Genomic DNA, 15,173 nt, shown 5'->3' with positions numbered 1-15,173 from the left:
GCTTGCTTTATAGATAGCTCACTTTGTCTCCTCCCTCAAAAAAAAAAAAAAGAGAGAGAGAGATTAAGATACATTCTATACTGCTTCAGAAAGCTCTGTTGGTGAAGTCCACAGGGAATGGTGCTGCTAACCTAAAGGTGGTGCTTCTCTGTAAGTTCAAATCCACCAGCAACCCTGTGGGAGAAAGGTGGACACTCTCCTCCCATACAATCTATAACACCTAAACTCTTGTTGGGTAGCCAGCTAGGAGTTGGTTCTGGCAAAAGAGCATTAAGTGATAGAGTGACTGCAATGCCTCCTTCATGTCAAAGAAAACCCATACACAAAGAGAATTATAACCACAGGTATAATCAAAAGAAATACATTTGTTCCAGCTAATGTAGATCATCCAGGTTTCTGAAGCTAAAGATCTTTATGAGAGGAAATGCCCATCTTTCTCCCACAGAACAGCAGGAAGGTTAGGATTGCTGACGTTTCATTTAGCAGAACAACTCACAGCACTGTACCACCCACACTCCTTAAAACACAGGTTTGGGAGTTAGGATTTACTGCACGCATTTCAGTGGAACCCTTTTGGCATAGTCTAGGGAATTGCTGATATTGAGCTTCTCCAGTGATTCTTTCCACAGATGTGGTCAATCTGATTTCCATGAAGACCATCAGGTGACATTCCTGTGTATAGCTTCCATCTATGTTTCTTAAAAATATTTGCTATTAATAAATTATTGAACGTATAAAATTCAGTCATTCAATATCTAGCCTCATTCCTGTCCCCAAGTCCATAATTTCCAACTACAAATCCTTTTACTTTGATTCCAACTTTTGTATTCCAGTCATCAATTATTACTGCGTTTTGATGGCAATAATGATCGGTCAATATCAGGTGTCAAAACCCGGCCACGTCTTGACGGTGGAATAGACCACAAATTGCACATGTGCAAGTTCAAATGAAATTTTAAGAAAATGGAAACAAGTCTACAAAATCAAAGTATAGCCTTATGTGTATCCCATATGAATTTAAAAATCTACTGAACAATAGGTTTGAAGTATAGAACACTAATGATCAAAAACCAAAGAAATCATCAATGAAGAGGTCAAAAGCTCATTACAAAGACATAGCATAAAGACCAAATTGAATGTCACAAGAGACTCTGAAAAGTGCACTAGAGCATCAAGAAGCCAAAACAAAGGGAGAGAAACCAAAGTAAAAGAGATAAACAAAAGATTTATAAGGGGAGTTCAAGAAGACAAAGCAAAGTATTATAATAAAATGTGTAAAGAACTGGAGTTAAAGGTTAAAAAGAGAAGAACTCACTCAGCATTTCTCAAATTGAAAGAACTGAAAAATCAAGTTTCGAGTTGCAACACTTAGAGGTAGAGGGAACAAATGGAGTCACTGTACACAAACGAAATAGTTGACACTGAAAATTTAAGGATATAGCATATGATCAAGACCCAATGGTGGTGAGGGAAGAAGTTCAAACTACATTGAAAGCATTGGCAAAAAATGAGGTGCGAGGAATTGATGTGATACCAACTGACATGTTTTAATTAATGGATGAAGCTCTGGGCATGATCACCAGTCTGTGCCAGGAAATTTGGAAGAAAACTATATGGCCAAATGGAAGAGATCTCTATTTCTTCCCATTCCCAAGAGGAGTGACCCGATAGAATGTGGTAAGGAGTGGCAGTACTTTTCTCATGGTTCAAAACCACTAGGTGATGGACAGTCTTCTCCAGTATGACTTACAGCCTTGGTAAACTAATGGAAGGTCAATTTTGAGTAGATTTCCACTTAATGGCAATGTATTTTTTTAGTGAGTACATAGATTTAATGGTATTTTTCAATAAGTACATACTTTATTGTTGTTGTTAAGTGACATCAAGTCAACTAAAACTCACAGCAACCCTGTGAACAACGGCTCTGAACCTGTCCTATCCTGTGCCTCTCTCATCATCTCTGGCATACTTGAGTTCTCTATTACAGTCACTCTGTCAATCCATCACATTGAGGATCTTCCCCTCCTTTGCTGACTCCTCTCCTTTCAAAGCATGATGCCCCTTTCCAAGGACTGGCCTCTCCTAACAACATATCCAAAACATATGAGACACAGATTCACTATCTTTGTCTCTAAGGAGCACCCTGGCTGTACCTTTTCTAAGACATATTTATTTGTTGTTTTGGCAGTGTATGGGACATTCAGTACTCTTCTCCAAAACCACAACTCAAAGGCATCAATTCTTCTATCATCTGTTTCATTGTCCTACTTTCAAGTGCCCAGCAAGAAGTTGAAATGATCATGGTTTGGAACAGGTGCACTGTAGTCTTCAAACTGACATCATTGATCTTCCGCACTTGAAGAGGTCTTAGACAGTAGACTTTCCCAATGCAACACATCTTTTGAGTTCTTGGCCACTGGTACCAAGGGTTTTGACTGAGGACCCAACAAGCAAGATTAAATCATTGACAATTTCTATCTCTTTTCCATATATCATTATACCACCTATAGAGCTGGTGGTACCTATTTAAGAGGAACACATTCAACACATTCAATCCATGATACCCATTATTCCAGTTATTTTTCAGCTTGTATTCTGAACTCATTTCTCTACTTCATTCACCTGGAAAAATATTTAAGGAATATTGATAATATCAATTGTATGTTTTGGAGAAGTTAGAAAAAAATGACCATTCAGGGCAGATTAGTACTAGCATGGAGTTAAGACAATAGTAGTCTGACCAGGCTCTACTAGTTTCAACTTCTTTTTTTTTCTTCAGCTCAACATAATTCATTTATTTCTTATTGTTGTTTTGTTTTTTTAATTTATTATTAATTTCAATGAAAATTTACAGAGACTTTGGATTTCCATTCATTCATTGTTACACTTTTCTCCCCTCACAATCCCCCCCACAGTACACTAACTACCCTCTTGGAAAAGTAAAAGAAAAATTCTTTCATTGTTTTACAATCCCTCCCCCCAAGTCCACTCCACTATGCAGCCTTCATTCTGGACTCCTGTCATGACAAAAGCACCTAATCACATATCCCTTTTAAAAAGTTTTCTCCCTCATCTGTTTCAATGCAGTATACATTATTGAACCCATCTTTCTCAGTCTCCCCCCAACCCCAAGGTCAGTCCTGTTTTACAACAGTTTCAACTTCTTAAATGCACCAGTCATGTTCTTGTCCATTACTTACATATAAAATACTTAGCTTTTTAACTTCTGTTTTACACGGGCAACTCCTAATTAGGCTTCCATTTAAAATCTTTCCTCAAAAATGCCATCATTACTCCTACATAGATTCAGTTATTGCTGTGGAATCAGAACAAACTCATGGCTGACTGTCCAGCAGGGTTTTGGAGGCTGTAAATCACAAAGGCGATCCTTCTTCTTTCTCCTGCAGAGTCACTAATGGATTTGAACTTGAAAAGTGGTGCTACCTGGAGATGGGAACAGTACAGCTCCCTATGGACTATGCCATGGACTGTACATACTACAGTAGTATTTTTTTCTGTATATTTTTATTATATTATATTTTATAGCACTTATTATATGTTATTAAAGTGATTTGTTAAACAATTATTTAATTCCTTTCCTTACCAGCTGGTCATTGAGAATCAAGTCAGGCACTATTTTGTTTATTATTGTATTCTCCTTACATGCAAACTTCACAACAAACATATAGTAGATATTCAGTAAGTTTTTGCAGAATGAATGAATTAAACTTCTGTTTTATGTGGTAAGAATTTGCCCAATTTTATAAAGCAACCTGATAAGAAGCCCAATTCATATTATTATTGTTAAATAGCTTAGAATAGCCTGTGACTCATAGCAACCCTAGATACAATAGCTCTGGACCCTGCCCTATCTACTCTTAGCCAGTCTCACTGTCTCTCACATACCTACTCCCATTACCCTAGTTATTATGTAAATTCACCTCATCTGGGGTCTTCCTCTCCTGCGCTGTCCCTCCATCCTTCCAAGCATGATAGCCTTCTCCAAGGACTGGTCCTTCCTGGACATGTGCCTAAAGCGTATGAGACAGAGTTTAAAAATCCTTGCCTTCTTGGAGCAGCTTGGTTTCACCCTCTGTAATTACTGGTTATAATCAGTAATTCTGGATGTTAAGGAAAATGTTTTTGTTCTTTATACTTAGAGATATTTATACTTATTTCTTAGAAATCTTTTTTGAATTAAAAATATATAGGTTATTACTTTTGTTTCCACAAATGTGGAAACTGATTTCCAGGGTAATGGAATATTTTGTTAGCATATAAAAGAAGCATCGAGAGCTAATGTGATAAAGTTTCATCTCACATACTGTGAGCATGTTTTTAAGGGAGGCTATTCCTTGGAGAGAATCATGCTTGGAAAGGTGTAGGGTCACTGAAAGAGAGGAAGACTATGAACAAGATGGATTGACACAGTCACCGCAGCAATGGGTGTGTAAGTATTCAGAGATTATAAGGATGGCACAGGAAAGGACAGGGTTCATATCTTTTGTTCATAGGGTCTTTATGAGTCATAACAGCACACAGCAACAACATAAAGCAGGCTAGAGTATATGAAGATATACTGAGAAAAAGATCAAGATGAACAGTGAACGTTTGATATTCTCCTTCGAATTGACATCTTGGAAATTCAGTTTATCTGAAGCTTCCGCACTATAGGTATCAAACAGCGGTAGAGAGAGGTAACTGAGGATTCCTAGTAATTAAAACCCTAGCTATTTGACTCTCCCAGTCTCAGGTATCAGATTCCATCCCTTTTTTATTTTAGGACTTTCTTTAATTTTTTCCCTTATTGTGATTTGAATGAAAGTTTGAAATATATTGGTTTTTTTTAAATTCACTCATTCATACACAATTTTTCTTTTATAGCACCAATGATGATGCCCATAATATAATCACTCTTTCTCCACTTCTCTGTAATTTTAATTTCTGCTAATCCTACCATCCTTTCTCTTCCTACCCATTGAGCAAATTCTGCTGTTTAGATCTTACATGGTGGATTATATTAAGGGGTGACTGCTTACTGGTGTTATTGGTCACCATATAGCCTTGTCTATTGTTGGGCTGAATGTTGAGCACAGATAGGAGTTTTGTTCCTGGCTCAAAGGATGAATAAAGATCATGTCAGGGGTTCTACCCAAGTGTCTATTGGGTTAGTAACTATAACCTTTCTTATGTATTTATGGTTGGTTTGTTGTTCCACCCTCCTACTTTCCCCCCACTGTATACAGGATCTTCTACTGTGATTCCTTTAAGAGTGGCCAGAGGTATTTTTCAGGCCCCATTGGGTTCTTCTGGTCTCAGGGTTGTGGGAAACATGGTAGATTAGTCTTTTGAATTAATAATTTCAGTATATGCTTGCTTTCTTCCCATTTCGTTGTTTTGGACATGGAGAGATCAATGGTTGCCTTTTATGCAAGGCTGCTCACAAATTTTTAAGACCTCATCACTGTTCTTCAAAGTAGAATGTAAAACACTGTCTTTGAGGAGTATGCGATGTGAGACTCTTAAGTGTGACAATCTTCAGAGGATTCTAGGTCCAACCCTTAAGTCACCTATCTGATCAAGAATAAAGTCAGCCTTCACATGGCTCCAATAACAAAAATAAATTGTTCCTGCTAAGCCCAGCTTAAATTTCTATTTTTGAGAAAAAGATTTTAAAAAGTTGATTGTTTTAAGATACTGCACTTTGGAACAGTTTGTCACATAGAAATAAATTGTGGCTAACCTTGAGGAAAATGGGAGTTTCAGAACACTTGACTGTGCTTATATGAAACCTATTCTTGGACCAAGAAGCAGTCCTCAGAACAGAGCAAGGAAACACTGCATGGTCCAAAATACAGAAAGGAGTGTGTCAGGGGTGCACCCTGTCCCTGTACCTTTTCAATCTGTAAGCAGAACAGATCATTCAGGAAGCAGGGCTTTATGAGGAGGAGTGTGGCATCAAGATTGGAAGGAAACTCATTAACAACCTACGATATGCAGATGATATGCAGCACCTTGCTGAAACTGAAGAAGACCTGAAGCACTTGCTGAAAAAGGTCAAGGACTGTAGTCTTCAATATGAATTGAAGATCAACATCAAGAAGACAAAATTATCATCATTGGGCCAATTGGCAGCACCAATAATAGATGGAGAAGAGATTGAGGTTGTTAACAATAACAGCTTGTGAATCCACAATCAACATTCTTAATTCCAGCAGTCAGGAAATCAAAGGACGAATTGCAATGGGAAAATCTGCTGTCATGGACTTCTCCAGCGCACTGAAGAGCGATGATATCAGTCTAGATACAAAGGTGCGCCTAATCCAAGGCCATAGTTTTTTCAATTACTTGTTATGCTTCAGAGAGTTGGACAATGACTAAGGATGACAGAAGAGGAATAGATGCCTTCGAGTTGTGGTGCTGGAGAAGAGTCTTTAATATACCATGGACTGCCAAGAAAACAAATAGGTCTGTCTTGGCGAGGGTGAAGCTCTGCCTTCCTTACTTTGGGCACGTCGCCAGGAGAGATTGGTCCTTGGAAAAGGACATAATTCTCGGAAGGATGGATGGACAGCGCAGGAGAGGGAGACCTCAGATGAGATGAACTGATACGGTAACTGGGGCAACGGGGTTTGGTTTGTCAGAATTAGTGAGACTGGCTCAGGAAAGGAAAAGATTCAGAGTTGCTGTACATAGGTTTGCTATACATCACAGATGACCTACCCAATAACATTCTATGACAGGTTTGGAAGTGGGAGTGGGATACACTTCCTAAACAACTTGCCTCCAGAAATTGAACTTTGATAAATGCCAGTTGTGGTAGAGTGGCTTCAGGCCTTTTATTCATAAAGCTGCTGTGAGTTGTGCGCAACTGAAGGCAATCAACAACAACAACAACAATATAAATAATTTGCCTTATCATTAAAATTACAAGGATTAAATTATTTTAAATTAAAATACTTGTCCAACCAAAATAGTACTTCTAAAAATCTTGTTATTGTTGGTTAATTCATTAAAGCAGATGGTCAATCTGGCCCCACTTGGTAGTCCTCTAGCTGTAACTCCATGGCTTGACTCAGAGAGTGAAAAGCAAAGCTGATGTTCCCCAACTTGGACCTCAGCTGCTGCTGTACACATCATATCACACAGCAAACACAGTCAACGTTTATGGCCCTATGAAAGTGCTACGGGGCCTTCCAGAGCTCCTGCACAGACCCTAGTTCTCCATTACTGAGACACCAACAAAGGGGTGTGGGCCCAACTTCTGCTGTGGGAATGTCAAATCTTCATTCTAAAAATAAAAATATATTTTTGTCCTCTAGCCCTATTACCCATGCTGGCTGGTCAAGAAGCAAAATGGAAGTAAAAAACTTTAATAATTTCTCTGAAATGGTTAAGAAATGAGGTTGTCTTGTTTTTCTTTTACAATTCAAATTTTTTTTAAAAAAGTTATTCCACTACCTGAGGTAGCATGAGCACCTGAGGTTGGGCTTGTCCCAAAGTGAGTCCATAGACTCATTCAATAGAAATGCTTGTTTTTCTCCTAATACATGTGGAATATCCCAGCCCCTACCACTGCCCAGGCAACGATGCCTAGTAGTGCAGACAACAGCCGTAGGAAAATTTTTCAATCTTTCAGGGGTCTGCCATGGAAGTTCCCAGTGAGGTTATCCACACTGTCCTTGGAAGACTTGAGCAATGGACACTGCATTGGTTCTTATCTGGGATGTACACCATTATCAACTGGAACAGCTTCAAGGAGATGATGTCATCATCAAACAGGTTGCCCATCCTGGCTGAGGCTCCAATGGAGCAATTGGTGGTCAGATACACTCCAGTTCTGTTAATAGAGTTCCTGTTCTCATTCTTGTCCTCCAGGCCAATCGTCACTATTATGTGGTCCTGGGAGTAGGTTACCTCAAAAAAGGGGGTTGTAGGCCCAGTTGCTGAAGTTGGCTGTGTAGCCACCCAGATCCATCCAGTGTTCATCTTGCCGCAAAACAGGGAGCCATCGTTCATCACCACCAAGATGTATGGGGATATATGTTGCTGTTGTTGTTATGTGCTGTCAAGTCACTTGCAACTCATAGTGACCCTATGTACAACAGCCCTAAACTATGTTCTATCCTGTGCCAATCACACCATCTCCAATACACCCATCCCAATTACCTCAGTCACTACTGAATCAATCCACCTCATAGAAGGCCTTTCTCTCCTGTGCTCCCTCCCTCACAAGCATGATGTCCCTCTCCAAGGACCGGTCTCTCCTTACAACATGTCCAAAGTATGTTAGACAAAGCCTCCGAATCCTTGCCTTCAAGGAGTAGCCTGGTTTAAACATTTCCAGGATGAACCTGTTTGTTTTCCTAGCGGTCGATTGTACTCTCAATACTCTTCTCCAGCACCACAGCTTAAAGGCATCAATTCTTCTATCCTCCCTAGTCATTGTCCAGCTCTCTGATGCATAACAAGTGATAGCAAAGACCATGGACTGTATCAGATGCACCTTAGTCTCCAGAGAGACACCATTGTTCTTCAGTACTTTGAAGAGGTCCCTAACAGCAGACTTTCCCATCACAATTTGTCTTTTCATTTCCTGGCTACTGGTGCCGAGAGTGTTGACTATGAAGCCAAGCAAACTAAAGCCATGAACAATCTCAGTCTCTTCACCATCCATCCTGATGCTGCCAATTGGCCCAGTGGTGAGAATCTTTGTTTTCTTGACATTGAGCCTCGATGCATATTGTAGGCTGCAGTCCTTGAACCTCTGCAGCAAGCGCTTCAGGTCCTCCTCAGTTTCAGCAAGCGGGGTTGTGTCATCTGCATAACACAGATTGTTGATAAATATTACTGGGATGGTTGTCCAGGAAGATGGCTGAGCTGTGGAAGCTGTTTTTACTTCTAAACACAGACCCTGGCATAACTGATCTTGGGTGTACCATAAGGCAATTCTCTCTTTGTTTCTCTGCACTCTGGACCTTTAAGTAGAATAAGACTTGCAGACTTTGAAAAAGAAGGGCTGATAACTCCAGATAGAACTTTCTTTTCTGTATTGTCAAAGATTAGAAGCATACACTGGCTTGTGAGCATACAGTGCTATCCTGAAATTCCTAGGGGAGCATGAAGCTGGAATTGACTTCTCAGTTGAGGTTGATGAGCAAATAAATATTCGCTGTTGCCATCATTTATATCGAATACCACTGGTTCTAGAACCAGAATAGGAAATAGAGGTCGGCAGGGTTGGGAACAGAGTCTGAAAGTCCAGACCTCCACAGACATCATTGGTCTAAGTTCCAGAACTAAATCCTTCTAGAAATATTTTTAATTTAGGAAGGCTTTTTTGCATGATTTTATTTTTTAAAAATTATCTACATATTTCTCTACTTACTTGATATAAAGAATGAAAAAGCAGACATTATCTTTAAAATAAAGCCTATTATAACTATGGTTGAACTTATGATTTCTTTTCAATAATTAAACCAAAATTTGAACCAATTTAATAGAATAATAAAAATGTTTTTCAAGTCACAAGGGAAGAAATGAAAAATATTCTTAAGAAACAAGTGATAGTAGAGGGTAGTTTAGAGTTTGGGGGAAAAGAATTCTTTATGAAACAAGAAAAGATTATCTGTGAAGTTCAACTTAGCAAGCAGCAAGACCGTAAGATAAGACCAAATAAGAACTAGGAGAAATAGTCCCCAGCTTGCAAAAATGATTCATGATGTGCTTGGCTATTAACAGAAAGGTTGGAGATTTGAGTCCATGCAGAAGCATAGCTCAAGGAGAGTCTAGTGATATTCTTCTCAAAATCAGCCAATAAAACACTTCAAGCAAATTGTACTGCGACACAAATGAGTTTGTCATGAGTAAAAATTGACTCAATGGCAATTAGTAATCAACTGATTAGGAGGAAAAGATTCTACCTGTCATTATCACCCATCAGGTCCACTTAGGGACAGAGAAGAGAAGACAGAGACAATGATGTTTACGTGTCCCAGAATACTTGGCTTTCTGGAGAGGAAAGCTTTTGGAGAGTCTGTAACATATTCATCAGTCCTTGTCTATATATTGAATTTTGCACTAACATATTGATTATCTCAGGTCATTTACTGCACCTCACTTTTCTCTACTGGTGCTTCCTTTTACTCACACCTAACTCTGCAAAAGCCTTTCTGTAAGGCAGAACATTTGCTCCAAAAGGAGTTTGAATGTGATTCTGTGTATCCTGCTTCTATTAAGTCTTCACATGACTTTGCGACTATTTTATTTTAAATATTTTGCTTTTGAAAAGTGCTTTTTGATTAAATTTAGCAGCTTCCTTCTCTGAGCTTTCACAAAAAAGATTTTGGCTTCATCTGGATCCAAAATTTGAAAGCCAAAGGAGTAGAGGGTGGTGACATGAAAGATTATAGACAATATCCTGGAGAATGTCTGGCACAAAAGTCACAGGACTGCAAAAAAATCAAAATGACTAAAAATCAGACCTGGAATAGCTAGCATCTGAGACTGAAAACATGATTTTTTCATGGTATCCATCAACAAGAATTACTTTTGTGTGTGTGTGTGTGTGTGTTTAATTTTTTTTTTCTCTTTCTTCTCCATAGGCATGGTTCCTTCTGACATGGTCTAAATCACTGCCTGGCTCTCATCCACTCACGTGCTTGGGAGTGAGGGCCTGTGAGATATTCAGACTTCAAGGTCTCACTCACCCTAGTCCCATACACAGCTTTCAATTCATTCTCCCTCTCCTCAAGCTCCTTCAGGACATGTTTAGAATCTTCAAGGTCAACCAGTTCCATGTCCAGGGAGCTTAGGACAATCTCTAGGGTCAGTTTTACTTACTCATAATAGTAATGGGATTTGAGGGCATATGGAAATGAAAAAGCCACCTTAGTGTACTGTGGGGGAGGGAAGACCTTCCCTAAGGTACTTAAATGGCTTTATTATGTTTACTGGGTGTTCACTTGTGAGGAGTGGAGAGATGCAGTGCTATGAGTATACTTTATGTAAGCCATGGGAATGCTTGCTAAGATATATACATGTGTATGCACTCACACATACATGCTTACAGAAGGTGTCTGAGTCCAGTCTCACGCTCTCCCACTGCTTCTCACTCAGGTAAGCAGCTCCACGTGAAAGATGCACATTATGTCGACATTCTTGTGCCATATTCTTTGAACTATAGGTGTTCAACAGCCTACTGTCTCTTTCATTCTTAACTTACATTTTCCACTTTTCTTGACATTTTTCCTTTGAGAAGAGGAAGAAGCCATTTTTTTAAAGACTTGTCCATGCTTGCAATGAAGCTTTCCTTCTCAAAGAGTGCACTGTTAGTGAGAAAAGAAACACTCATGGAGGGCACAGAATGAACTAAAAGCAAAAAGAAACAAAAACCAAGCAATGATAGTGGAATCTTTTGTCTCATGGATGGAAGAATGATATTACTTTCCAATAGTCATTACAATAGATACTTCAATACTAGGAATACAGCTAGCTCTGTTCCTTAGTACCCCTGCTCTGAGCACATAACCCTGCTCTGGAGCGCCTATTTTCCCACTCCAGAGGACGCTATCCAGGTTGTACTCACTGAACCCTTTTCACATACATCCTCTTGCTTTTTCTCCAATTTTTCATTCACTGGATGATACTTTTAAACAGAAGTTTGTATTAAATATCTGTGATGCACAGATTAGGCTATAGTTATACTGGCCCTGTCTAAGAGCTCCATAGCATCTAGGAGGTGACCATGACATCCTGCTAAAGAGAGTGCTGCTTTAGGGGGTTGAAGGTAACAGGAAATTAAGTCAGTTTGGGTGAAAATACTACCCAGTAACTCTGGACTTTTAAAAGGATAACAAGACAGGATTTAGGAAAAATCTAAATTATTAAACTTTTTGTCTAGAGAGTTTAGAAGGAATATCAACTGGTTTGGAAAGGGTCAAGTCCCAGATTTTCCAGCACATAACTGAAATGGTATTGAAATACGCGAGAAGGAACCACTACCTTTTTATTCCCTTTATACTCTATGCATCCATATGTAGAACAAGGTGCTTAGTTTGCTTGTTTGAAAATAACATCTTTGGTGATAGAAGTACCCTCACCAGGACCATCTGTGACTATTTCCACATTTATATTTCTGACAATAAGTCTACTCACATATTTATATTATCATTATATGAAGTAGAATATAAGATGATTTTGAGTGTGATGTTAATATCAGATTTCATAGTAAATATTTCATTTTCAATCTATGTTCAATCGTGTTTTTTTCTTGTGTCACTATTTCAGTTTTGTTCATTTTTCCTTTGCCCCCTTTATCTTTGCTTTTTTTTTGTTTTTATAAAAATAAAAGAACATGATATTTGCCAATCAACAGTTTAAAGTGTATAATTCAATAAAACTGATCACACCAATCACTCTGTATAGCCACCATCAACATCTATCCATTGCCTACCTTTCTCTTTTTGCTGTTTGTATTGTAATCAGATAAAGTAAATGCTATGATATTAACTATGTAAACTGTACTGGATGTTTTTGCAGACTATTGTAATTCTTACTTTTGTTAAAGTTATATATAGACCATAAAGGCATTGTTAACTTTTGGATGCAAGATTAACCACTTAATCCTATGTGAGATTTAAAGCCTTAAGGGAGCTCTGGTGGCCTGGTGGCAAGAAACTGCACTGGGATTCCAAAGAAGCACAGTTTGAATCCACCACATGTTGTGCTGGAGAAAGGGGGGGAAATCTCCTGTGCCAGTCAGATCTGATGATACACAATAAGAAAAACAAACAAACAAACAAAAAGATGTAAAGCTTCATTTTATCATTTTATAACACTTTCTTTTTGATCTATTTACTCTTTTGTTTCTGAGAAAGCTGTTAAGATATGTCAGTTTCTCTTTTCTTCCTGTGTCTTACTGTTTCACTTGTCTTAAGTTATATTTTTTAGGTGGAGACAAGTGGATATTTAATTTATTCTTATATATTTAATTATATACTTTATTACTAAATAATGAAACAAATTTTCCTTAATAAAACATTTATTATAGTTGTGTTGTTTTTTGATGTCATATAGTTGACTATGACTCATAGCAACCTGATGAATAACAGCTCTGAGCCTTGACCTATGTATCCTTTGCCATCCTTGAGATCTCTGGCAGCTCAAGGTCATTGTTGTAGCGATTGTGTCAATCTACCTTATTGAGGGGTCTTCATCTTTTTCTCTGATCTTCCACCTTTCCCAGCATGTTGTCTTTTCCAACAAATTTACATTTTGGATATTACAGTTGCTATCTAAAATTCTTTTGAACAAGATATTTTGTGTTGTTTTAAATTTTATGCTCCATCTATTTAGTCTAACCCTTTTAAAATTATTAGACTAAGAATCTCTTTTTAAATAATACATAGTTAGAATTTGTCTTATAGTATTTTTATGGATAAATGTGGACTGGCACAAATTTGAATTGGTCTTGTGAGAGAGTATAATTTGCATGGGTTTTAACCATAATTTCAGAACATATTTTATTATCTTAACATTTAAACTCTAGTCTTTTACTTGGTTACAATTGATTGGGTTTGTTTTGTTGTGTTTTTTTTTAAAATTAAACCTCATATGGTTTATTTATGTCATTCCTCTCAATAAAATCAGGGTGCCACCATGAATGCTTGCAATGCTACCCGCGGTCACCCCCCTTTCTTCATTCTTCAAGGCATTCCTGGGATGGAGGACAAGCACAAATGGATATCCATTCCCTTCTCCTCCTTCTACTTCATGACTGTCCTTGGGAATAGCACCATCCTCTTCATCATCTCCACAGAGCGTTCCCTGCACAAACCCATGTTTTTGCTCCTCTGCATGTTGGCTCTTACAGACCTGGGTATGTCCACAACTACGATTCCCAAGGTATTGTGCATCTTCTGGTTTGGCCAGAGCGAGATCAGCTACGAAGGCTGCCTGATCCAGCTGTTTTTCATCCACTCCATCTCTGCTATGCAGTCTGCTGTCTTGATGACCATGGCCTTTGACCGCTATGTGGCTATCTGTGAGCCCCTACGCTATTCTACTATTCTTTCCAATACTCGCATTGGGCTTATTGGCTTGGCAAGTTTGGCGAGAGCTGTCCTCTTCATTCTCCCCATGCCTATCCTTCTCCAGCAGATGCCTTTTCACGTCAGTCGTGTGATCCCCACTACCTACTGTGAGCACATGGCTGTAGTGAAGCTGGTGTGCGTGGACACTACAGTAAACCGAATGTATGGTCTGGCAGTGGCCATGTTGGTTGCTGGAATGGACATCTCGGCTATTGGTTCATCTTATGTGCTCATCATTCGAGCCATAATGCGGCTGTCTAAGGAAGCCCACCACAAAGCAGTCAACACCTGCACCACGCACATATGTGTCATGCTTATCTCTTATACACCCTCACTTTTTTCTTTTCTTACTCATCGTTTTGGCCGAGGCATTCCACCCCATGTCCACACCATTCTTGGAAATCTCTACTTCCTGATACCACCAATGCTCAATCCTATTATTTATGGAGTGAAAACCAAGGAGTTTCGGGAAAAAGTGATCAAATATGGGCGGCGAAGGAAGGACCCCTCACTCATTGGCTCTGGCCAAAAATCTGTTTCATAAATCTACCAAGTGTGGGCATGAGAAAGAAATATCAAATGGGTACAGTTGCTGAGGGAATTGATTAGTGTTAGATATATTGCCAGATTGTCTGCCAAAAACATTTCTTAGTTAGGGAGACTAAGAAAGAAGATTTTCTTGATCTTACTAGTTTAAAGACAAGACATATATCCCCTACAAGCATGCCAATAATGATATCTTTATCATTATTAGTTTTGCATATCTGACAAAATAGCTGGGCAAATTGTATAGGATAATGTTATAAAAATACTTTGCACAATATATATTTGAACACACTTAAGATGGGATGGGACACATATGTGTATTTGTTCTTGTCTATAAGGACAAAATGAGAGCTATGGTTTATTTGTGTGGTGGTCAGTGAAGGAGGACCAAGAAACTTTAAAATCAAATTGAGAGTCACTATTTTTTTATTATTCTACTATTTTCAGTACTGCATGCTTCCTTGCAGACTTGGGAGAATTTGGATTGAAAACATTATCTCCAATTCCTAGAGAAACTTCAAAGGAAAAGAGATT

General features: G+C 38.6%; 1 protein-coding gene across 1 annotated transcript; it reads left to right on the top strand.

Annotated features, from left to right (window-relative positions):
- Positions 1-9,539: 9,539 nt before the first annotated feature.
- LOC102869295 (putative olfactory receptor 52P1-like) lies at positions 9,540-14,637 on the top strand. Its single transcript, XM_006885648.1, has 3 exons — positions 9,540-9,660; positions 11,903-11,973; positions 13,651-14,637. The coding sequence occupies exons 1-3, from the start codon at positions 9,540-9,542 to the stop codon at positions 14,635-14,637; spliced, it is 1,179 nt and encodes a 392-aa protein (XP_006885710.1).
- Positions 14,638-15,173: the final 536 nt, after the last annotated feature.

The sequence above is a fragment of the Elephantulus edwardii genome, unplaced genomic scaffold (genome assembly GCF_000299155.1).
Source record: "Elephantulus edwardii isolate Elephantulus edwardi_28Jun2011 unplaced genomic scaffold, EleEdw1.0 scaffold00044, whole genome shotgun sequence".
Classification (NCBI taxonomy): Eukaryota; Metazoa; Chordata; class Mammalia; order Macroscelidea; family Macroscelididae; genus Elephantulus; species Elephantulus edwardii.
The sequence above is the reverse complement of the archived record's forward strand: the minus strand, read 5'-3'. Positions and strand labels throughout refer to the sequence as shown.